Source organism: Spodoptera frugiperda, chromosome 9 (assembly GCF_023101765.2).
Source record: "Spodoptera frugiperda isolate SF20-4 chromosome 9, AGI-APGP_CSIRO_Sfru_2.0, whole genome shotgun sequence".
NCBI lineage: Eukaryota > Metazoa > Arthropoda > Insecta > Lepidoptera > Noctuidae > Spodoptera > Spodoptera frugiperda.
The window spans coordinates 1,325,696-1,352,522 of record NC_064220.1 but is presented as its reverse complement, the minus strand read 5'-3'; the positions used below and the strand labels follow the sequence as shown (position 1 = coordinate 1,352,522).

Here is a 26,827-nt window from a genome sequence, read left to right as displayed (position 1 = left end):
CCCACAATGATAACACTTTCGTTTCTCGGTATTGTTTTTATTAACTTTTCAATTTCCGAAATAAACTGTAATTTGTTTGTCCTTGGCGGTCTATACACTGCGATAATATTTAAGATAGTTTTATTAATTTGCGTTGTAACATGTAAGATTTCAGCGGAATTGACTCGGGATGTTTTTTCTGTTAAAGTTAAGTCTTCTTTTATGTATATCAGCAATCCTCCTCCTCTATTGTTCTCTCTTGTTTTTGTAAATAGATTGTACCCTTGTATATAATATAACGGAACCTCTTCTTTCTTAATATTAACTTCGGACAGCACCAGCACATTGATGTATTCTGTATAGCCATTTAATAACACAAGTAATTCATTAAAGTGCTTCCTAAGTGAACGGATATTTAAATGCAACACTCGCAAGTATTTATCATTGTTTGAGATATTTCGCCTCCAACTACTCAAATTTAAATGCCGATCATACTGACATTCCAGTGTATCTATTGTGTCAAATCTATCCATTACTAACTGAGGTAGTGATCACGCAGTGTGTACGCCGCACTATGCGCGCGCGTTAGTGTGCTGTCGGTGTGCCTGACTAGGCCTACTCAGCTGATGCATCGTTGTTTAATATTTTTTCGATATCGTTTTCGCAACGAATCGACATAATTTTTTTCTGTTCATCATTCTTTCTTATTAGTATTTTGCCATCTTGAACCCAAATATATTTATAGGTTTTTTTAAGCTGCAACTTTGTAGCCCATAGCAGACTTCTCTTGTATCGAGTTAAATTTTCATTGATGTAAATCCGGTTATTATTATTCGTGCCATATATTTGGCCGTTAGTTATTACACTCTTACGTACTTCAAGCCATTTATTACGTGCATGTTTAGACTTCAAAGTAACAACTACTGGAGGTGGTTTCTCCGACCCGGGTTTTTCTCGTCCCACCCTCTCAACACACTCAATATCACCGGTGTTCAATTGAAGTTTCTGAGCGATTTGGGTTACGACCTTTGAAATGTCCTCGTTATTATTCTTCTCTAAGCCAGATAACTCCACCTTCTTCTCCTTGTCCTTCTCTTCTAACTCGTTAACTCGTTCTTCCAGCGATTTATTACACTTTTCTAAGTACGCGTTCTTGTTTTCTAAGGCTCTTATCTTTTTTTCACTTGAAGATTGAAGTTCACACATCTTGTCGTATTTTTCGGATATAAAATCAACAAGTTCCGTTAACTCGCTCAGTTTCTTCTCCATGTTGAACATAATATCCATTTTCTTATTCATTTCTGCCAGGATGCTTCTGATATTGAAGTCCTCAGAACTAGGTGACTCGAACGTAGGTACACAGTCCTCACATTTTTCGTTTTTAAAGGTTATTTTTGCCGCGCATTTTTTATGAAACACAGCTTCACAAGTCCCTTTACATTTAATAATCTCGTCCTTAGCCGAAGCCACAAACTTATTACATTTTTTACACTGCACCATGGTTACTAACAATAGTCAATACTCCGAACTTCCGAGCGTTCGCGAAAAATAGGCATAAACAGTTAAATTCCGGGAATTACACGACTCGCAGCCGACGTCGCCGAGCGCGCGCGCGCAACTAGATTAGCAACAAGAAGCAGTTGTATTCAATAGAATAATTACAATATTCCAGTAATTGAATCAGGTACATCTGTATATAGGTTACATTTTGCAAACAATAAGAGTAGGGTAGGGTAGCTATACCAATATAAATTAATTACAGATTTCTTCGTAACGTCCAAACAATGTCCTCACTTCACGCACTCCAGGAATACGTCCCATTTCGAAACCACGTTTACTAGCAAACTTTACTCAATAGTCCAGATTTTATAGGCACAACTTATTAGTTTGTCCTACATTTCCCCGTGTGGGTAGACTTCGGAACAATTCGTAAAACTTCGGCTATATTCGGCAATCTAGTCACGTTGGCTCCTTAACAACTTCAGGGAATAGATGTCGATTGTTGATTTTATGACGTATTGTGTGTGGGATAAGGTCTTTTTGCACGTGGCTTGAAGTGTTGCGTAGAAAACGTGCTGTTGAGTGGAGGTAGGGAATCGGCTATTATCGTTCGTATTCACAGGTGTACTTGACAAAAAAGGTTTCAGTCTATTGTATAAGTGTTTTTTGTAAGACTCAAAACCCAAGGTTTAATATATTAAAATGATGATCATCAACAAAGTCATAAGACGTGTTCTGTTGCGTGAAGGAAACGGCCCTCCTTACAGGAGGCTCTCAGAGACAGGAGACTCTCGGGGTGTCGGGAATCGCTTGACGATCTCCGGCCACCGTAAATACGAATCTGCGGACGGCGAGCAAGGGTAGCTCGCCGCCCGACCAGAATCAGACCCGTGCGTACGGCACATCGCGTACCGCACGCGCTTCAAAGAGCCATCAGACCACTACAAATGGGGCCCAATAGGGCAGATGCCTGATCCGGACCTGCGAACTACCTAGCGGGTTTACCGGGGCTCCGGCCCAAAACAGAAGAAGAAACGGGCTAGTTTTTTGACACTAAGAGTCTGACACTCCCTCTCGCCTCATCCAAGGCGAGAGAAATCATTGGATAATTTCCCCCCTCAAAAAAGACGTGTTCTGCTGCACATAGGAGCCCCCATTTGACCAAAAATTTGATGTAGTATCCCTTGCTTTATCAAAAACTGTTCTAAACGACACTCCCTCTTTATCAATTGCGAAAAATATTTACCTCAACACTTTAATTAAAAGATTACCGTAAAACATGGCAACTTTACCATATTTTGGAACAAAAATCGAAATATATTTTTAACCATAAGACGCATAGAAACCAAAACTATATATTTAGAATTGTAGTATATCTGGCTCACTTTACTGTAATCGTCATTATATACAAACGCTTACTTTAGCCGTAGTAAAGAAAAAACAACATGGGTAAAGATACCAAATTTTTGGCAACTTTACCTACGCGCCGTATTCATCGTGTATTGCATATTAAAGAGTTGTTGAGGTACAGAGGGCTTCATCTAGGACCTCTTCGTATTATAATGCAAACAATATGAGGAAATCTATAAAGATAACGGCTACACAGACAGTAGGTATAGTTGCCACGGGTTTCATCGTAATTTACATACAAATAATTTGTTACGCTCGGGGTTGTCAAAAAATGAGAATTTTTTTTATGACATGTATATTTAAAAAAAAATTATAAACCTTAAACCTAAAGTAAAAAAAGCATAAATATCTCACAAAAATATTGTTCCCTTTTAAACTAAATTAAGTTCTAAAATTTTAAGTATTTATGTTTAAAATTGTAAAAAAAGGCTACAAAATAATGTTTAATCTTTTGACTTTTTAATTTTTTGACTTCACTATCTCCATAGCTAATTTTAACATTACTTTCGTATACTTTTTATATTGTCTATCTCCGAGTTTTCTGCGGTTTTGTTTCATGTGAGCCATTTTGGCTCTAAAACAAAAGGTATTATTAAATACATTATAACTTATCATCCAGGATATTCACTATTATGCTGGGAAATTTAGGTATTCGAAAATGGTTACATACACACAAACAAGGAAAAAAACATTTATTGCCAACCCTAACTGTAGGGAAAGTTGCCACAAAGCAGGCCGTGGCAACTTTACCTAACCTGTGACAACATTACCGAAGCGAGTATTTATCAATAAATTAAAGAAAAAGCAATTGCTGACATTACAACAGTAATCCCAACTGTATTATACATACAAGATCAAAATTTCACTCACCTGTGACAAATAATTTAGGCTCTGTGAGCACAATTTAGGAACTACTAACTTTTAGCACATTTTCACGCACTACACTGTAACGGCCATTACTGGCATAATAACAGTCTTACGTCTACGCAAAATATAGTAAATATTTCCTTTTAAAGTCTAAAAAAGACTACTATTACAAAACAGAATTCTAGTGACTAGATTTTTAGATAAATGAGTTTATACCGAATACCTATAGTATGGTAAAGTTGCCAAGGGTCTGGTAAAGTTGCCATAGTTTACCGGTACCGCTTTCAAATAAATATGATATAACTGAATCCGTTTTATAACCTTTCAAAGCAGCTCTTCTCTTTCAAAAGCCATTGAGCTTATCCACAAGCTTGTTAAGGAAAAATACGTCATTACAATTTTGTTTGCGAGAATTTTATTTCCCGTAATTGGCTTTCTGTATTTGCATGAAATGGTAATCAGGATACCGTGGCACAATATGGCTTTTCTTTTTTTTTAATGCTGCACAAGAATAATGATATCATTGAAGTGTTATTGTATTATCTTGTTTGTAGTAAGATTATAACGCTGCTAAGAGTGATATTTTCTACCAGAGATGTGCTTTGTAGATATGCTACGAAGATGTAATAACTAAGCTGTGAAACTATGTGACCGTTTCCACTGATACTAAGCTATGTAGTTGTGCGAGGAAGATGAGCAGCTCGAGTATGCGATGTATTGATAGTAGGGAAGCCATAGCACGCATCTTTCCATATAAAAACAAAGCTTAGTTGAGTTCGTTTCCACCGGTACTAAGCCTGAACCAATGAATAAAATTGGTGGAAGCCAAACGCATCCACGGCAACGTAGCATAGCACATCTCTCTCAACGTAGAAAATCACCCTCATAGGTATACACATTCACATGACATTTGACCTATGAGATAGTCATCATGTCATCTTCATAAAAGACTTTCAACTTTATGATTCAGAACCTAAAACCTCATTTCGCTTACAGAGCAATAACAACGTCCCTACTAACAGTAAAGTTGTTCACTAATTATTTATATCTTTCTCCTAAAGTTGGACAAGTCTTTGGGAAGTCTTAAACTTGAGACCAATGATGAATAGCCACTTTGTCTTAATTATTGTTACATTAATAAAAATGTGATCAATCACTTTAATTGTTTCAAGTGCTTTCATAAGGAAGTTGGGGCTAATTGCATTGTGATTTTGTTTGACTAATTGATGCCCAGTGCACACCGCCAGAGGAACAGCGAAGATTTTATTTCGTTAAGTTTGCAAAGTTATATGAAAAATAAATAATCCATAAGACCACATAAGAGAGTAGAGCAAAAGCCATCAGACCACCACAGATGGGGCCCAGTAGGGCTGATGCCTGATCCGGAGCTGCGATCTACCTAGCGGGTTTACCGGGGCTCCGGCTCGAAATGCAGGAGTAGGAATGGGGTGGTTTTTAGTCAGTAAGAGTCTAACACTCCCTCTTGCCTCGCCCAAGACGGAAGAAGTCATTAAATCACTTTCCCCTCTCAAAAAAGGCATATTTCAATCAATTTGGGCTTATTTTACGCTGTGTACGTAAGAAATAAGTTCAAATTAAGGTCTTAGAGTGCCTAATCGATTAAAACATTTCTAAAGTAATCCAATAAACGTAAATATAACAATGTACAGTAATTATTATTGACTAAAAATCTATGAAGACCAAAAGTTATAAGGTTCAATTTACAAAATTCCATATTACCTGGACACTGAGGGGATTCTCAAGCTTATTGGAAACTTCATCAGTGGACGTTTCAAATTCTTTCCATTCTGATTGGGTAGTTACGTTAGGATTCATCCGATATCGTTTTCCGATACAAGTTTTTCAAATTACTGTTTTGCCCTACATATACATAAAGGTTGTTTCTGTTTACATTTAGTTTTTGCGCAAAAGAAGTGGTTACGTATGCTTTTGGGCTCTGTTTTTTTTTTTTTTTTTGGGAATTGGATAATAAGTTCGGTTAAGTATATACATACGTATTCGAAAAGAAGTTCAAAGTTATTTTTGATTATTGAAAATATATTTAGATTTTGATACCAACCCTGTACACTTATTGACACATTTTTTTTAACTATGTCAAAAATTGTTAATCAATAAAACTTCATCATTTTTTTTTCTGATTTATTTTGTTGTTATTAATATCCCTGGGACACGCCAAATTTCAGTTTTCTCGTCCCTTTATGTTTGTATCTACTGTAGATTCTAGCTTACAGAGGTTTAGGAGGCTGTGACGGACTTGTTTCATTAAATAAAAGAACATCAACAAAAATATTGACAAATCAATTACATCAACCTTTAAAGCATTGACCGCTGAAAGAAAACTATTGAAGGCAAATCCCCCACAAAGCGTCGGCCACCAGTATCCAACGTGTCAATTAACGTGTTAAAGCTTTAAACTTTACTCCCTAATTGCCAACTCAAAACTCGAACTCACCACCCACACCCAATATTAAGTTATCTAGCTTACAACCTACTCCATTTTGCGAATACACTAGGACAAAGATATTGGCATTCAATAAAACAATTAGGACAAGTTTACTTAGTTATTGACTCCCCTAATCTCGTTAGGTAAGACCTAATTGCTAGTCATTGGATGCTCCGAAACCCGATTAAGAGTTTGTAAGTTGGGTCAAGTTTTTGTGTATTCAGGACATATTGTATCGTTCCGAGAATTGGTATAAGCTTTGTATATTGAGATTAAGTAAGATTTTTTGTTAAGTAAGAGTTTGTAAATGATATGAAAAGATTTGTCGGCTTATCTAAATGAATATCGTAAAAAATACAAATACAAGTGTGCAGGTCAAGACCTGCTCTTGTATTTGTATTTTTCAGGTCAGTACCTGAACTTGTTTTTTTTTTTATTTTTTACTTATTTTTATAAATATTTTTGGAAATAGGAGCTTTTATTCGACTTTTTTTACGACAATACCATTCTATTATCAATTTCAGGAGAGCCATATCAGTTTGTTCACGATAAGCAATTTTAAAATAGTCAGTCAGTAAAGAGTTTTATACACTCCAAACAAAACATAATTCATTCAACACTCTTCTCTGCACTACTAACTATACCTTCCACATTTCTCCATTCACATAATTTTCATGCAAATTACTGTTAGTGTTAAGTTCTAATCTCCACCCACCTGAGGATCCATTGATGTCCATAGCCTTGAGGTTCCTAGCCTTGATGACGGTGACAGTCAGTCGGCCTGCAGTCGGCAGGTAGCACAGCGAAAGCATCAGCTCCCCAAGGTCTTTCTTCTCCTGGTAACGAAAAAAAAACACATTGATTTCTTTTTTCTTCTAGGGTTTTCCCAACTCATTTGATTTTAAGTCTTATAGGGATTGGTATACGGCTTATTTTTGTAAAAAAAAAATGTTGAGCCATCACTTTTACATCGCGTTGTCATGGTTACACAACACAATTTCTCATGTGATATTCCCTTTTGGCTAGGGATATTGTAAGTCTCTTGTAATAAAGGAGTAGTTTGTCAAACATTGTTACAATATAATATATTTGACTGCACGGTTGGTGCATTGGCTGGGCAACCGGCCGCCGCGGAACGTGTAGCGGGTTCGATTCCCGCACGGAGCAACTCTTTGTGTGATCCACAAATTTTGTTTCGGGTCTGGATGTCATGTGTATGTAAACTTGTATGTTTGTAAACGCACTCACGAGACAGGCGAAAATTATTGCGTGGGGCAACGTTTAAAAAATATACTATGAACCCCACCCGAATATTGAACACCGGTTAGAGACCAGGCCAGTTAGCGACCACCACCAACAAAACAGTCATGATAAAAAATACGCACCAAGAAAAAAGCTTTTATATAAGAGAACAATATTATGAAGAAAAATTACTTCGCGGTAAATTTAATTAGGTAGAGAAAACGTAATGTAACGCTGTGTGCACACTGGAAGCTTTTTAGCAACGTTTTAGAAAAAAGCCATAGGTGCTACGGTCTAATTAAATTTTTTATGCCTAATGTTGCCTCGAATGATAAAATGTGAATGATAAATAAGCCTCAAGGCTGATTTCCGAATCAGTTAATAATAATTATTATTAATTATAATTATATTGTTTTCCAATTTTCAAAGTTTTCAGTGACAGTGTCTGCATTCATATCCCGAATGTTATGATTAATTGATCTCCTATTTACTATTCTTTATTCTATCTTATATGTAAACAAGAAAGTAGGCAGCGAACAAGGGTAGCGGGTCGTCCGACAAGAACCAGTCATATTTCATGCGCGCCTGAAAGAGCCATCAGATTACCACACATGGGGCCCATTAGGGCTGATGTCGACCCGCAGCTGCCTAGACTGAACTACCTAGCGGGTTACCGTACCTCCAACTCGAAAATCAAGAATAAGAACGGGCTGGTTTTTAGTCAGTAAAAGTCTGACACTCCGTCTCGCCTCACTCAGGAGGCTCAAGGTGGCAGAAGTCATTGGATGATATCTCCCCCTTAAAAAATAAATCGTTAAGTATTTCTCGCAGCCTCAATATCTAAGCCCCTTTACTAGCTCACATGGAATATAATAATTAACCTGTCGATACAATGATATATTGTTTGTCCTACGTGTACGAAGATGTGTATATTCTATACCCAAGCTTTGTTTTAAAGGTCAAAAGGTATATTAGAGATGATGAGACAGATTTTGAACTGGTATCTAGGAATATTAATTAAAAACCTATTATCATTTTATCCTACTTATGGTAATCATAAAGTAATTTACAAAAAATACTTTTCTAAAAAAAAGGAACCGGCTACCATTTGTTAATTCTGGAAAATATTTTACTGAAAATCGCATAAAAATCGGTTCAGCCAAACGAAAGATAATCACAAACATACATAAATGTTATAATTGTCAAACATAAGGCCTAGTTTTTTTAAGTTGGTTAAAAAATAACAATTGAACATACATACATCAAAAACAATGTGATACAAAAAGAACTTGAAAACAATTTTCTAGATTATATTTTATCTTTTTCCAAAACTTTTAACTATACCGTCTTAAAAACACAGGTTCATAAAGAATAAGGCGAAGAAAGGAGAAATAATAAAAAATAACTTTAAGACATAACGATTTAAAGTTATTGCTTTTTTTAAAACAACGTAACGACTTTTTTTCATTAAACTTTATGATTTCGATTATTGTACCTTTTTGTAGTAAAAAAAGAAATAATGGAGTAAAATATTATTCATACATTTTATTTACGGCAACTCATTGCAATTGAGTGGTTCATTTTAAGCTTTTCAATACCCGAATAATTCAATTTGGCGTATCAAAAGTGCGCATTTTATATTTTGTGACTTATATCTCATTAAGGGTGCTTTTCCACTAGAGATTTGCTATGTAGCTATGCTACGAAGATGTTATAGCTAAGCTGTGAAACTGTGTGACGATGGTAGAGAAGCCATCCATAGCACGCATCTTTCCAAATAAAAAGCTTAGCTGAGTCCGTTTCCACCAGCACTAAGCTATGTGTAAAAATTAACATGATTGGTGTAAGACAAACGCATCAACAGCAACGTAGCATAGCACATCTCTGGTGAAAAAGCACACTAAACGGAATGAACCATAATATTATCAAGCAAAGAAGAACACATATAATTATGCTACCGACTCTTCTCAACCTACCAATGTCAGAAGAATCAACTAGTGGACACATTTGCTAGAGACAGGGCAGCAACGCTCTTTGATACAACTGAAATGTCATGTGACGTCATATTGATGACATATAGCGTGACCACCAAGCGTGACCAATAGTGATGAAACGAATTTACTCCAGAGTAATATGTTTCTCGTCTAGACCAACTTAGTATCATGTCTAGATACAATACAATAAAAATGGTTAAAAACAACAATATAAAGCAGAAAAACAAAATAATTCAAAATTGGCTGACAATTTAAACCTCGTTTAAATTATTAGAGAAAATTAAAAATCACTCGAAAAATTAATAAACTGTCTGGAATGTAAATACCAAACGCATTTCGAAATCAAAAATTTCAAAGTTAAATTACTCGAAATTTAATAATAAAAAAATATATGTTTTCATAGAGTTTCGCCCAAAAGTTTTTAGAAATTATGACTTAACTAATTATAGTAATAAAATATACTTTTGAATAGCACATGTGCATTATGAGGGGTTTAATACTAGTCAATAAAAGGCAGCTGGTAGACTTGATCCAGTTGTAATTAATTTTATTAAATTGTGGGATTAAATTTGAAGTTTTTTTTAAATAAATATGCAACGTCACTCCTTTTTTATCTCCGAACCCGCCTTTTTAGGCAAAGGTATGGCGCACTTAATGCCGCTATACAATGTACACCCACTTTTCACTATTTGTGTTAGAAGTCCCATGTAATAGATGAGCCTATTGCCATATACTGAGTACAATTCCAGACCCGTGCTACTACTAAGACATTTCTGTATACGATGTGTAATAGGGAATAAAACAAAACCATAAACACAAAAGTAGATTTATGAAAGCGATATTAGAAGTCACGTTTAACTAACATGAAGTAAAAGCATTTCATTATACACATATACATTAACTTCTAAGACCGCTACAAAACTAAACACAATAATTATCACTAAAGACAAAACGCCTAAAATAAAACATACAACAAAAAAATAATAATTACACCCGACAACACGAAAAGCGTTTCAGGGAAAGTTCTACAAACAAAATATTGAATGTACACATAACTTTCTTATGGATAAACACGGAAGCTGATATTATCTTAATGTCCCATCAAAATAACCTTGGGAAATTAGGTCACCTGCTTTATATTCACGACACCACACCTGGGAAGGTGCAAGATAAAAGGTGTAACCTTCGCGACTCAAAGGACCACAAAGCGGTGACATGGCTTTTATTCGCGAGGGTAAAAGTGACTGGGTGAGTTATACCCTTTTTCCTGGTTATGGTTTTGAGTGCTTTTGAATAGAAAGTGAGCCTATTGCCGTATATGATACGGTGGTTTTTTAATTAGTTACGGGTACTAATTAAAAAGCCACTATATTGTGGAGCCTTGCTTCTTTTTCTATCCATTTACCACTACGTAGTAAATTGTGTAAAGCTAATTTTATACTTTTTGGTAGTGATAACCCCCTGATGGTAAGTGAATACCATAGCCAGAGTACATTAGCAATATCAAAAGTATTAGTAATGTATCACTAAAAAAATTTTCACAATTAAATAATATACAAAGTCACGAGATACCCATAAATATAATTTATAATTTATATCATGAAAAACCGTAATCTATTCTGAGATCTAACAATCATATTTGCAATCACCCAACCAACGAGGCAGCCAAAAACTCGCAGGACCAGAAAGGACCAAGTAAGAAACAGACAATGATTAATGAGTTTGGTCCTTTGGTCCCCGCTTAAGGCTACAACGATGTTCGACCTTGTGTACGGGTAAATGAAATTAATTCGAAGGAATATTGCAACCATGATTAATTAATTATACTCGTATCGAGTTATTGAAACGTCATAATATTGTGAGAAAATTTTGATTGATTTTTTGTAATCCTAATTTATTTTCGTCTCAAAATAATTTTGGGATATTTTGACATATGTTGACTATTTCTCAGAATTTCTAAAGCATATCTTAATTGTAACATGATGTAACCTGAAAGTTATTTGGACGAGACCAGGAAAAAAATTAATAACATGAATATCACCTTTTTCCATACACTGAGAATTTAATAGAAGAATACCTGTTTACTGCATATTCAGAGAAGAATCAAAATAATAAGAAGCATCAAAGAAAACCGTTATGATATCTTACCTGTGGAGCAGCCAGGATGTTCATGGTATACTCAATCTCCTGGTGCAGGTCAGCAGACTCCAGCAGACCTTTGAGGACCACATGGCCGATCAGATCATGTCGGCTGAACCGGTCGAAGTCATACACAGAGAATTGGATGTAGCGCTGACGTAGCTCCTCGTATGGAACGCTGTGGAAAGAAAAATAGATTAGATTGACAAGAAAAAAGATACGCATAATATAAAGAATAATATGTATAATATATGCAGCAGCAACGTCACGCCTTTTATACCCGAAGGGGTAGGCAGAGGTGCTCATTACGACACGTCGTATGCCGCTATACAATGTATACCCACTTTTCACCATTTGTGTTATAAGTCCCATGTAATAGGGAGTGAGCCTATTGAATAATATATGTACGTAGTAATAGTTGTTGTTAATCCCAAAAAGGAACACATGTTACGTAAGTATTCAATCTTTTTGGAAAACGCTCCTCTGTATGCTAATCACTTGTCCTATTTACTGCCGTATTTATAGTCATTTTACGGTTACGTAACCAAGCCCTTTACAACTGTTTTCAGACCAAAATCGTTATTAAGGAATAGGTCAAGTGAGTATGGCGGTAAGACATAATTACGGAATACAATCCATAGTAAAGTTTTCTATTAAAAACATTTCAAAGTCAAAACACAAAAAGCTGTGCTTCATCTGAAGACCAAAACTAACACTTAATTTTTGACGGTCTCATTTGATACACGAGACATAATGAAGTTAATTTATAACAAGTATAGTATGTACTTAAAAATATATAAAACTGCAACACTGCAAAATATAGTTCCTAAGAGCGTACAACGCAACGTCTCAAGAGGATTGAAATTGATACTTGGAGTGAGAGGAAAGCACTTGAATGCGCCTGATCGAAATGGACCCTAAAGACTGCATGCGTTGAATTTTTATTATAAACAATGTCGAAATAATTCTTCGAGTGTAATTCTGTAATTTACGACCGCTAGTTATTTTCTTAGTTTGTCATGTACACAGATATCTAAAGGACTTCTTTTATCTATCACAAAAATCTTAGTCATAAGCCATAAACAATTTTATGACATTTAGGAACGGTAAAAAATTATATCGTCCTTTACACATAGTTATAATTATGTCGTCATAATAATATTCTTGGTCAACAACAAAATGTCGTAGTGGCCCGGAAGGATTAAAAACCTACCAACGGCAAGTACCAATGGATATTTTCATTTCTTTAGTTGTATGTACTTCTTAAGATTAAAGGTACCACTGACTAACAGTGAAAAAAACCTCATAGGAAAACCTGGGCTTATTATTACATTTATAATTTCTAATTATAAGTTTGAAATCGCCAACCCACATTTAGCAAGCGTAGTGATCAATGCTCAAACCTTATCTGTGCGAGAATAGGTCTTTGGTCAGCAGTAGTAACTTATAGGATACGTTGATGTTGATTTTTGTCAACTACACTAATATAATAATGCTATTAAAAACATTTTGGTCTAACATCAATATTCAACCTTAAGCATCACACATAGAACAACAATATAAATAAGCTTATTTTCAGACACAGAGTAAAGACGAACTTCTATACTATAACCACAGTGTCACCTCAAAAATACTTAGTATGTTTATACATCTTGACAGATACTCAGCAACACTCTTTCTGTTAGTACCTTAATGCATCCACAAACAAAGATTGATGTACACTCTCAGTTCGATCACCAAGCATCTTAGACTTTGTCTTTCAAACATATTTACTGATGTAAGTCAATGTACGATTTCTGTTGAAAGACATCAAGATGTTGAGGTTGATAGAATAATTCCTAAAGAAATACATAAGCATGAAACAACGTAGTATCGTATTGCGTAGGTCATCAAACGCTTGCAGCTGATTGGTGCCCATGTCACCACAACTCGCCATGATATCATCATCATCAGCTGAAAGACATCCACTGTTAAACATAGGCCTCTTCCTTAGTCCTTCACGTAGAAGGACAAGCCACCACCTGAATCCACTGGCTTGCCATGATATACAAATTAGTATCTGACTTTACTGCTATGAGACGTTTCTAGTATACAATTCCTATAAGAGATAAGCATTTGGTTGGCATACATGTTGTGAAGCCCAACATTCTTAAAGCCACAGGTTATAAATTCAAGACTTTGACTTCCAGAGAAAATACTGGAATTGGAAAAGGTTTAGTCCAATTGTTTAGGGTTTCAGGGTTGAAATTTATCTTCTTGCCCTGAATAACTTAGCATTTAGACAGGTAACAGTTTTCCTAGTAATAGATACAGAACAAAAAATCTATCTATTTCTGGTCGTGGAAAAGATTGACAATACAGATAAAGAAATATGTCACCTCAAGGAGATAAATATCAACTTGCTTTGTATGCAATCTATGTCTAGAAAGTATTAGTAAAATATATGAAAAAGGAAAGAAATAATTGTAATCATCTTCTAGGAGCCAAGATCTTGTTTCATATCATTCCAAAACCAATATCTAACTGGCAACCATTTTAAAAGGATCTCCCCCATCACAATGATTGCAGAAAGAATTGTCATTCAAGACAAATCCAATCATAAGTCAAGTCAAACATAATAAAAAAAAGTTCCATCTCTATATAAAACCGATTACTTGTACATGACGAATACAGACACACATTTTATACAAACCATTGAACGTAGTCCGCTTATCTCGACTTTAATATTTAACAAAACATTTCAATAATAAAGATTATCCAAAGATTTCGGTTATTATAAAAGACTTTATCGTATTTCCATTCTGAAGAGGAATTTTATTCTTCGGAGTTATAATAATTTATATATTCAAAAATTTTTGACATTTACAGAAAGTCATATAAATGCAAAAGTTTGTAAGATTGTGTATGTGTCACGTCCAAACGGCTAAAAGGACCGATTTGTTTGGAACAAAGATAGATTGTGGTCTGGAATAACAAATATGGGTTTTTTATCCTACGGGAACGCGAACCAAGCCTCGGGCAGAAGAAAGTATTAAAACTCTAAAGGTATGCTGATGGCACAGAAGACTACATTAGTCACCATCTCTACTCTTCTTATGTGTGACGTTCCGCTAACCAAACGTCTGACAAGGCGAAAATCATGGTGTAGAATGTTGATTCTGTTTAATTCCATGATGGACATCATTAATTGCAATAAATCTACCCTTACTATTGTCAAAATGGTAAATCAAAAAAATGAATTATCATAATATAAAACCCGAATCTTCCAGTTCAAGATTAATTCTCACTATACTACAACAAGACCAAAGATTTATTCAAACGTGACATCTGACCCAAATGGTCCCATTCGCAGCCAAACTTGTGATTGTCAACCCCATTTCTCCAGGTAAGGTGTTTGACCTCTGAACAAAAAGTTCCGAAGCTTGTCAATTTATTTGTTCTGCATACAGATTAGGCATTTTTCTCATCCAACCCACACTAGCACAGGTTGTCAACCTCTCGGATGTAATTATGAAGATTTGCTGAACTTTGTAGAAGCCTCTGAGAGTTTTATGGATAAACTTTCAAGTCAATTTAACGTGGAACATTTCAGATTATTTTAGACGTCAAACTTTATTTTTTGCTAAGTACTTTTTTCTCAAATTAAACCTCTGAAGACCTATGAGGGTTTTTGTAAATTGTTTCGTGAACAATTTCATGTTGTAGTTCCGTATAAAAGGTATTATGGACAAGGGTGAACTAAGAGTTAATGAACCCAGTGGGATCATTAATTTGCTGATAATGTTGGAATATTTGTAAATTATGTCAAAATGTTTTGCCTTTCGAAGGTAAAATTAGTAATAGAACCTTAAGGGTGTTTTTCCATCAGATATGTGCTATGCTACGTTGCTGTAGATGCGTTTCGCGTATACCAATCATATTAATTGGTATACATAGCTTAACGCTGGCGGAAATGGACTTAACTAAGCAATTTTTTTATATCGAAATATGCGAACTATGAATGTGTGCTATGGATAGCTTCCCTACTATTAATACTTCGTATACTTGAGCTACGCATGCATTCTACTCATGATTTCAAACCCCTGTCATAGCTTGAAACTAGTCGAACACCCTCTATGAATCGTGAGTAAATTATATTACAACTTAATCCCTCCATTTATTATACAAATGTAATAAGCATTTATGATACACCTACAGCTAAACACCACCGACCTGTTATCGCTTAGTCTTAATCTAAATTTAATAACGAAACTTTCTATTCCGGGAACTGTGATGATACTTTTAAAGCGAAGTACAATTAACGTCAAGATGAAAACTAACTGTAAACTCGATTACCAGACTGTAACTTGGAGAGTCAGGTGGCACTTTACAAGACTAATATTTTGTTGAAATTTTACCAAAATTCTGCGACCAAAATCCCAAGGGATGGATTAAAGCCGAAATAGAATTTTAAGACGACACCGATCTTGAGAACTTGATGATATTGATGGGCATTAAATTTGATCCTTATAAATTTGATTAGGATTAGTTTGTGTTTCTTTGTGTTAGTCGGTTACTCCCATTGTTTGATCCAAAGGGATAGAAGATAGGGAAATGTTTTTAGTTAAAAGTGTTTGAAGTTCTGTAAATAAAAGCTAGTGAGATGATTACACTAATGTAAGTTATTTGTCTTACTGCTAATTTCAATAACCGATCTTGATCCAAAATCTTTGGATCAATCTTAATTTTTGACAGAAACTCAATAGAACTAATCAATCAAAAATCGATCTTAATTCAAAGATTATGTATTGAGATTAGTTATTGAAATCGGCAGTTAGAAGATACAATAAATCACTTAAAATAAGAATACCATTTTACGAAAAAAAATCATCTAAATTGATGCTAAATATTTATACCGGACAAACGTGTAAGAGATGAGCTCCCTCATCACCATTTTATCTCTAACGACCACCATATTAAAAAATCAACTTTAGATACCACCACATACAATCACAATTCCAATAACTTTCAACATGATACCTGATATTATCTTCTTACCTGAACAAGAAGGTCTCATTGAACACAGGGTTCAGGTTCTTGCGATGGACCTTGGTCTGGAACTTCTTCTTACGGTCAGGGAGTAGGAAGACCTTGATGTAAGGGTCACTGCTGCCCGTCACGTCCTTGATGGGGAGATCACGAGCCTCGAATATCTGGACAAGAGAAAGAGAAGATTTAGCATAAAGCAATGGCAACAAGTGCTAAGAGCTTTAACCCATAGTATGCCGGGAGCGCAGACATCAACGCGAGACACAATGAGTCTTTTATTGTGTCAAATTTTTTTAAGGGGGAATATCATCTAATTACTTCTCTCGCCTCGCCGAAAACAGAGAAGTGTCAGACTCTTACTGACTAAAAACCAGTCCGTTCCTACTCCTGCTTTTCGAGCCAAAGCCCCAGTAAACCTGCCAGGTAAGCTGCAGCTCCGGATCAGGCATCAGCCCTACTGGGCCCCATCTGTTCGGCAATAACTGCTAAGAGCTTTATAAATAGGTAACCTATCAAAATGTTTTTTGTAAAATTCTTCTGTTGCTGGCAATTTGGTGATTAAAAGACTAACTGACAGACTGACACAGACAACGACTATTATTAACATTATTTTTTAATAACGTTTAAAGTATAAAAACTAAATTTTAACCGAAAAGAAATCTATTTTTGGGAGTTTAATAAAATCATAAAAGCCTAAAGGCTATGGCTTTTATGCTTTAATGCGTGGGTTTCAATGTTAAATATTAAATTTAACTTTTTTGTGGGATAATAATAAAAGACGATTACGAGTAGCAACGTCTTAAAACTTTTATCTTCAGATTGATTGGATGATCCGTGGTCGACACACTGAATAGAAACTAATTTAATGAAAGTAAACGCGTTGATTATTATGTTATCAGCTTACTCATGTAACCTGTTCGACGAACTCAACTAGTTTTAACTCGAATAGCAACGCAATCGCCGCATCGTGTATCGCGGAATGCTGCTCATGAATATGAAACTAATCGAGTTCCTCGTCAAACAGTTACGTGAGTAAGCCGATAACATAATAATTAATTTTGTATGTCTCACGAAATTATGATAAAGGTAAAGTCTTTTAAGTTTATTTTACAATACATTACATAACTTCATGATTTTGTTTCTCCAAATATAACACCTTCATTTCACCAGATATGTTACGAGCCCTAAGTTATAGGACTTGAGTCAAGCTTTACTTTCCATTAAGGTACATTTCCATATGACAACAATATAAACGAAGCCTACATAATAAGTCCCAAAAAACACACAAGCGCCAATCAATTTTGGACATTAATTCCTCTGACATTTCCCACACGTGCTCTACGCCAATAAATTAATTAATTTCCATGCTACCCATACAAATGGCTGGTTAATCAAATATAATAATATGAAGCAATTAATTTTGAGTGCCAAACGAAATTGGTCCTTATTGACACCTGAGGTGATGAGGCTTAAAGCTGAGCGACCCATTTGTCATGCGTAGGCGTAAATCGTAAGAATCTTTCTTTTATCTCTTTTAAGCTGACAACGTACGTTGCCAAGGTTTCAATTTCATTACTGTTCAAATCTTATAAACCAAAACAGATTGCTGTAGAGTAAAATAATAATATATGCTAAATTAACGGTTCAATAACCATACCGTATTTCTCTAATTTTCGATTGTAGCTTGTAATCCTATCATAATTATGTATAAAATAAAACAAAAATGTAGATTGTACTTATCTCTAATCGAAACAAAAATGTCGTAGTGACCCGGATGTTTAGAACGTCCGCTCCTCATGCACGAAGATCTACCAACGGTAAGTACCAATGTTACTTTTTCCGAGTTATATGTACTTTTTAAGATTATTTGGACACCACTGAAAAACGGTGAAGGAAAACATCTTGAGAAAACCTGGGTTTATAATTTCTAATTATAAGTCCAGTCTCTCAAATCGCTAACCCACATTGAGTAAACGTGGTGATTAATGCTTTGGCCTTTATTTATTTTTATTTATTTATTTATTCAATTTCCATATAATTACATTACAATATACTAAGCCCCACAAAACCGTTTTAATAGTTTGACTGTGGGGTCGCTGAATCTCTATGTTAATAATATATGTTTTTACAAATTAAAAGTGTCTAAGTAATATAATTTTAATTTTAATTTAATTTTAATTTAGTTAGCAGCGGCCACTAATAGGCTGTTAATGAAGTAATAATCGGATAGTACCTAACTATAGAAGCTAAGGAAGTTTCTCTTCTCATTAAAACATATCAGTTAATATATCACTTAATACAACAACATGCAATTTTTGTGCCGACAGCTATGCTAACACCACAAAAGGAACACCCCTAAAAAATTACGACACGTGGGCGGACTGTAAGCCTACTCCGTCGTGTTATTAAACTTGATCCCTATTACCTGCGCCACAAAGTCTATAAATCAAAATCGTGCGCAAAGTTCAAGATACTTTGAAAGGTCATGGCCTATAAGTGACAAAATTTAATTAAGATCATTACACATTATTTTCCAAGACATTAAAGATTTGAACTTTATCTTAAGTTTGTTACAAATCCTGGCCTTAATTTGATAAGACTTTGTTATCGGACATTGTGTTAGGACGATTGATTGAAAATGGGCAAGTGTGAGTTGGATTCAGTTATACCAGTAGTTTTGGATACTATTTAAGTGTGGAAGAGCCATGGCGGACCGGACCACGGCCTCATAGAAAAACGACGTGAAACAAAGCTTATAATATTGTGTTTCGTCGTATATGGGGGTTTACCGGACGCCCAATCTCCAAATCCTTAACAATCCTCAAATTCCTAACCCCCAAAAGGCCGGTAACACACTTGTAACGCCACTGGTGTTTCAAATGTTCATGGGCGGCGCCGATTGCTTATCTTTTCAATTGCTTATATTTTTTTATGGTAGAGGCGAGTCACCAAGTAGGTACACGAGTCATTTGGTAAGCAATCGTAATTTTCAAGAACACAAAATGTCCGTGAATTTTAACATTATTTTTCATTAACGGACCCCAAAAATATGTCCAGTCGCCATGTTTTTTTCATGCTGACGTGAAAATTTTGGATTGGAACAAGATGAAGGCGTAGTTGATATAAATGATCGCTTTGCTTAACCGAGTTGATTCGATTTGAAAAGATTGTAAATTTTTCACAAATCGTCCCTCATTTGGCACAGTTTCGGATATAAAGAAAGTTTGTGTCTACAAACTTTTTTAACTGTCTAGGTAAAGAAATTCAAGGTCAAAAATGCTAGTCTAGACCGAAAAACATTTGAAAAGGTATGTCTATAACATTTTTTTTATTGTTAAAAAAATCTCCTTGAATACTTTCTAACTGGGCAATAACTGCTGATGTTTTGGTTTTAACTCTAAGTTAATCAACATTATACCAGCTTATTGCAAGCACGTAGACATGCTAAAATTGAGCACTTGTCACTTAGTTGCATAATGTTGGAATGTTGCTCAAAATTAGCATGCTCATTTCGGTCATGCTTGCTCAATAAAACGCCTTTTAGCATGCTATTTTAAAGCACAATATGTAATAGTGTCTTAACTTTTAGAAAAGGTTGAGATAATTTAATACATACAGGCTTAACTCGTAAATGACCAATTTTTGCATGAGAATACCAGTTTCCTCACCCTTTTTTTAATATTGTTTAATCTTTAAGTTAGTGTCACCGCAAACAGGCCACACGCAACTGTCACAAACGCCAACAGTAAGTGTAACTACATAGTTTAAGTTTTTAAACTACCACCAAAATGATCATAAACAAATCACTTATTGTTTATCGTTTCATCATCACTGTTATTAAATATTTTATCCTCCCAAGCAATTTCCAAGAAACGATGATATTTCATAACCAACGCCGAGTACTATTTATAAATATAACATTATAACGTTTAGGACGGTTATAAAATGATTAATTTGCAGTAACAGCCGCTCTGCTGCCAATTCCGCGGTTTTCAACCCTGGGCTCAGTATTGGGGTGAATGGCCTCGTTATCACGATATTGGGTGTTCCAACTGAGTAAATAATAACAAATTGGTACCGTATTGTGGGCTGGAGACCGGATTGTAGTGTGAAATTTCTATTGGGAAGTTGGAAACTGATTTATTGGAACGTAGAACATTTATTACTTGGAGCGGTGGATCTGGAAATCTGTTAATTATTAATTACTTTTCATGGGTTATTTTGTGCGAATCACGCCTCGTTTCGCCAACAGTTCTTAAATTTTAAGGAGCCCCTGAATTTAGGTGGCACAACAGCGTTTTGGTTTTCAACAACCTTAGTTTTAAGTGATACGTAAGATAAGGGGTTAGTTTCCCATGAGTACCGCGCGTACCACCACAGATTGGGCCCAGTAGGGCTGATACCTAATCCGGAGCTGCGGACTAGTAGAAAGGAGTAGCTTTTAGTCAGTAACTAACTTTGACTTTGACTTTGACGTCACCCTTTGCCCAAGACAGAAGAAGTCAATCAAGGATTCTCTCCCTTCGAAAAAAAGGGGTTTAGTTTAGTTAAGTAACTCTTAGTTAAGAGATGGTCTACGGATGGTTGATGGAAACGGCCATAATCACTTGCGTTCACCTTTCACCTGTTGTCATATGAGTAAAGACAATATTTTATGTTACACTTTTATAAAGTACTTACTTTTTAACAAGTTTATAAGAAGGTATATTTTTTTACTTTGAAACTTGAAACTACAACACAAATAATTGGTTTAGACATGACTTTACGAAATACAACCTCGATACAAAAGAAAACACAAACTAGGTCAATATATTATTTATTTAAGAAGAAAAATAAAGCTACTTTTTTCTATTTAACATCCTAATAGTAATTACCTATTTCGCCTGTATTTTAGTTTTGAAACAAGGTCCCGAAGTCAACGTAATGTACTAATTAATTAATTTAATTTCAAGTATATTTTATGCTTTATTTTTTAAGTTATTCAAAGACTTCTCAAGCATTGGGTGAGGCGAGAGGGAGTCAGACTTATTACTAACTAGCTTTTGCCCGCGACTTCGTTCGCGCGGAATAGTGACTTCCGGCAAATTTTTGGTTTTAACCACATAGTTCCCAATCTCGCGGAATCTCTTCAAAAATGAGACGTAGAAGATATTCCAGGGAACTCTTCAAAAATCAACATAATGAGCTCTGCGTTTGAATTTAATAGATGTATACTCACTTAGGGCATTGAAAAAATTGTTTAAAAACGGACTTAAACTAAAGAAATATTATAATCTTTCCGAACTTAAGATGAAAACTAACTTAAAACTAAAGAAAGCTACGAATTACGAATTTATAACATTTAAAAAAGAAATTATATTACAACCTCCATCCTCCAATCCTCTATGCTATAATAACCAAGCTTAAACTAAATAATTTAAAAGAAACGACTTAAATCTAATCTATCTAATTAATTAATAAATTAGACTTACAATTTTATTAAAAAACTAACTACAGTAACTACTAATAATCGATATCAAACTAAACCTACGTTAAATAATTTAACCAGAAAAACCCAACAAATAAACTTATTAATTGACAAATACAACGAAACCAATTTATTTAGAATATACGATACAGCAGGACCACTACAGACAAATAATCATACGACTGATAATACACTTTTTCTACGATAGTACCGAAGCGCTCGGCCGATACCCAACCAAATGAATGTAACGAAACCATAGCGCGATCTATTTCTATTTTTATTTTTTGATTTTTGAAATAAAACTATCCTATGTCCCAAGGCTTCTAAGGTTCTAAACTATATCTGTACCAAATTTCAACCAAATCCGTCAAATAGTGGCCGAGATTAATGGTATAAGCATAGAATAGTGTTCGACGTGATTCTTTAATTTGACATAACTTTTTTATTTATGAACCGATTGACATGAAACAAACACTAAATGTAAATTGAAGCATACCATAATATATTCGTGAAAACCGCATCCAACTCGGATCAGCCGTTTCTGAGATTAGCGCGCATAGACACACAGACAAACAGACAAACAGACAAACAGATAAACAGACAAACAGACAAACAGACAAAAAAAAGTTAATTACATTTTTGGGTTCGACTTCGACATAACAATAACCCCTGCTATTTTTTTTATGTTTATTTTCAATGTACAGACAGCACTTTTCTACGATTTTATTATATGTATAGACTAAAAATCCTACTCCTGCTTTTCGAACCGAAGCCCCGGTCACCCGCTAGTCAGTCCGCTGCTCTGGGATCATGTTTTTGTTAGAAAAATAATTATCTAGTAAGAGGTCATTGTCCTCTATTTATGTTTTATGTATTTGATACTAGGAAAACAATATCTTGTTGGCTCTTTTGTAATGGCTGTTGCCAAGCGATTTTGACAAGGCTACTCTTATTCAATAGACTTCAAATTCAAAATTGAAATGAATATTTGAAATATGTCAGAATATTTATTATTTTACTGACAAGCATTATGAAACATTTTAATTTAACATACTGTAACATGCTTGGATGAGGCAATGGCAGTGTCAGACTCTTTCTGACTGAAAACCACCCTATTTTTGCTCCTGCTTTGAGCCGGAATAATGGTAACCTGTCACGTAGTCTACAGTTCCGGATATAATACAAAACCTGTTACGTTGTCTGCAACTCCGGATAATAACACATAGTCTGGTATTGTAAATAACCTCACTTCGTATATATGGAACACGTAACATAACTCTTAAAAAGTCGGTGTTATATTATAACATAAACCTCTACCTATCCCTTTCATTACATTTCTATAATGCTGGTACAACCATACAAATAGTCATAGCTATAATAGAAACACATACAAAGCATTGTCGACCGTGCCTTATCTCATGGGAAAGGCGGGATTACAATGTGAGCTGAACTTTAGCCATACAGAGCTTACTACTATCGATCGATTCAAGACTGCGTTACAAACGCTTTGAGTATAGACTTTAGAGATTAGACTAGTTGTGCATGTATTTAGATTGCTTGACGTATTTAGAGAATTTAAACCAAAATAAACGTCACGCCTTCTATCCCGAAGGTAGGCAGAGGTGCACATTACGGCACGCAATGCCGCTATACAATGTACACCTACTTTTCACCATTTGTGTTATAAGTCCCATGTAATAGGGGGTGAGCCTATTGCCATATACTGGGCACAATTCCAGACTCCGTGCTACCACTGAGATTTTTTTCCAAAATAGTTCAACAATACTTTGCACGACCCGGGAATCGAACCCGAGACCCCTTGTCATCGCACTTGCAACCACTCGACCAATGAGGCAAAGTTTGAATAAAGATGAATAAGGTTAAGCAACGCCTTTGAGATTTGGTGCTGGCCAAAATGTTCGAAATATACTCAAGCAAACAGAGAACTAATGCAACCATCTTGGCAAGCTCGAAGTACAGGAGTAAGAACTGGGTGGTTTTTAGTTAGTAAGAGTGTGACAATCCCTCTTGCCTCACCTCAGGCGACTTTAGATAATGTTCCACCCTCAAAAACAAAGCTATTTGATGTTGCTGAATAACGCAAAAACTATCTACAAACAGTAACTGCGATGTCGAATGTCGATACACGGCATGACAGACATAGGCCATTGTACTACACATCTATCTTATTCAAATGCAATATCATCTTACATAGTAATCCGATCGCTAAACCACTAAAGAAAATAATGAGCTTTAAAACATTAATAGCAGACTACACCTTAAGATTATATTCATACTATTAACAGGTAAATTAAATTCAACCATTTATGTGATTGTCGAGTTAAAGGTAACATTGTTAATTACATTTAATCGACTCATTAAGAGAAGGTTGTTTCAATTTTATGAATAATTTCAATATGTTATAGGTCTCATATGTGTTGATCGTTATTATTTGATGGATCTTATATGTATATCCAAATGGTTAACAAGCTAATTTAATTTTTAGTATGCACGCTAAGGTTTACACTTTGTAAGTACCAATCACCAACTATTTGCAAAAATTGTTATGTTGCTAAATATGAAGCGAGACAAGTTTGATGCTACGTTCGTACGGCGCGTCGCAATCCGCGCGCGGTTCGACGAGCCATCGGACTACCACGAATAGGGCCCAGTAGGGCTCAGCAAGGCCCCATGGCCTGATCTGAAGCTGCAGACTACTCCGACGGGTCCGGCTCGGAAAGCCGGAGTAGGAGTGAGTGGTATTTAGTCAGTAAGAGTCTGACACACTAGACATATCCCTATATAATGAAAAATATATTTAATTATCTTACCTTGACAACGAGAGCCTCAACTTCCTGGTCGTATTTGAGTGCGAAGTGCAGCTTGCCGCAGAACTCGAGTTCAGCACTCTCAGTGGACGACTGGCGAACTAACTCGTTCTTGTACAATTCCGGCTGCAAACAAGGACTAAGGTTAGTATTTTGTAGAATTTGTATTAGAACTAAAGTCAATATCAATGGAACTTGAAAGTCAACTGTTGGATTATGTGCCTCCTCTACATATGAGAGTTTACCATATGATTCACGCTTAGCAAGCAGCAGGCAGGTTGGAGATCGCAGTTTACACAGTTTAGGATCAGGCATCTGCCCTACTAGGTCCCATCTGCGGTGGTCTGATGACTCTTTGCCTTAACTACTGGGCCTATTTCGCTCATTTTTTGCAAATTTTCAGTCAATATGTGGTTTAAATTAAGTCATATGTGTTTGCACCGCGGATAAATATGTACATACGTACCTACTTGTAGCACCTAATAAGCTAACCTACAACAATAAATTAACAATTTACAGCAACTTAAACTCTAACATCAATTAAACAAGACTGCCAATCGTTTAATTACTATTTAACCTCGGGCATTAACCTTCAAAAACAATATAGACCAATCGGAAACAATAAAAGCAGCATCCTTTACAACCAATCTCTCTTAAATGTAATTTACGGTTTAAATATAACCATTTAAATTTAACAGCCACGAGCCAATAAAAATATTCAGTAGAGCGTACTGTTTCACGGTAAACCTAATTTTATGGTCGGCTTTTAAAATTGACGTAAAAAGTGGTCAAATAAATTTTGGGCTTGAATATTGACAATTTTAGTTAATAATTCTTGGTAACGCTAAATGAAAGCCAATTAATCCTGGTAGAGGCACATTTGAAAAGTTGAAATGAATTTGTTTGTTAATTTGTCTGGCAATAAGTTAAAATTCTGGGGAAAATATGGAACCTGCGGTATAGTCCACTTTTAACATAAATGTAGGTATGGTTGGTAAATGTATCACGCTAATATTATAAATGTGACAGTTTGTTTGGATGTTTACTTATCCGTCAATCACGCTGAAACTACAGAACGGATTTTGATGAAATTTGGTATACAGACAGGGTATGAGCTGACTTAGGTGATAGTGTAATTTTGTCATAAACTAGTTGGTGCAATAAGTTTTGAATGTAGTGGAATAAATAAAAATTGGTGCTTAACAGGAATATTCCGCACCTTCCTCCATAAGGATACTCATCAACTAAACACGCAATCACTTAATCATTCCGTTATTCCGAAGCTAGATAACAACAAAAAAGTAATTAATGTACCTGCCTTAATAATAATCGTACCATCTATAGGTACTACCTGATACAGATAGATAGATAAAAATTCTTCAATTCTAAACGACGTTCAATGGGATAATCTAAAACCCATTAGTCCGTTCAATTCCTCAACTTCATAGAAAAAAAAACGTTTAAAAGACATTTTCTTTATAAGAAAATTTCTCATTGATATTACTCAGATGAGTGAGTAAACATTGTAGCTAATCTGTCGTGAGTGTTACGGCTTAGTTATTAATCGTGTCTAATGAGTCCTAAATCTGTCAGTATGAAAATTTAGGTGAAATGAACCGTAATTCAAGGTGACATGTTATATTTTCAGGTTGGATTGATGCAGACTGTTTGAGGATTAATAAAAGATGGTTTTTGTCATTAAATACAATGTTTAATATCACACTTTTTAATTTCTGAGCCAGAGTTGTACTTATTTGAACACAAACTTTTTATGAGTTATATTATGGAATCGCATAGGAGGTGAAGGTTTTGCTATATAACGACTCCACTTAAAGTTATAACATAATAATATAAGTCGAACTATAGATCAGAAAAAAAATGATAAATCAAGCAAAACCGTGATCCCTTT

The 26,827-nt window shown here is 35.2% G+C and overlaps 1 protein-coding gene across 3 annotated transcripts in view; it reads right to left on the bottom strand.

The window, feature by feature from the left end:
• LOC118271327 (synaptotagmin-10) overlaps nt 1-26,827 on the bottom strand; it is a 125,224-nt gene that overhangs the window by 16,183 nt on the left and 82,214 nt on the right. For all 3 annotated transcript variants that reach the window (XM_050695872.1, XM_050695873.1, XM_050695874.1), the window contains exons 5-8: nt 24,922-25,044; nt 16,633-16,787; nt 11,605-11,773; nt 6,936-7,056 (exon numbers count right to left, since the gene is read on the bottom strand). In XM_050695872.1, the coding sequence (XP_050551829.1) occupies nt 6,936-7,056; nt 11,605-11,773; nt 16,633-16,787; nt 24,922-25,044 (568 nt within the window). The remainder of the gene's footprint in view (nt 1-6,935; nt 7,057-11,604; nt 11,774-16,632; nt 16,788-24,921; nt 25,045-26,827) is intronic.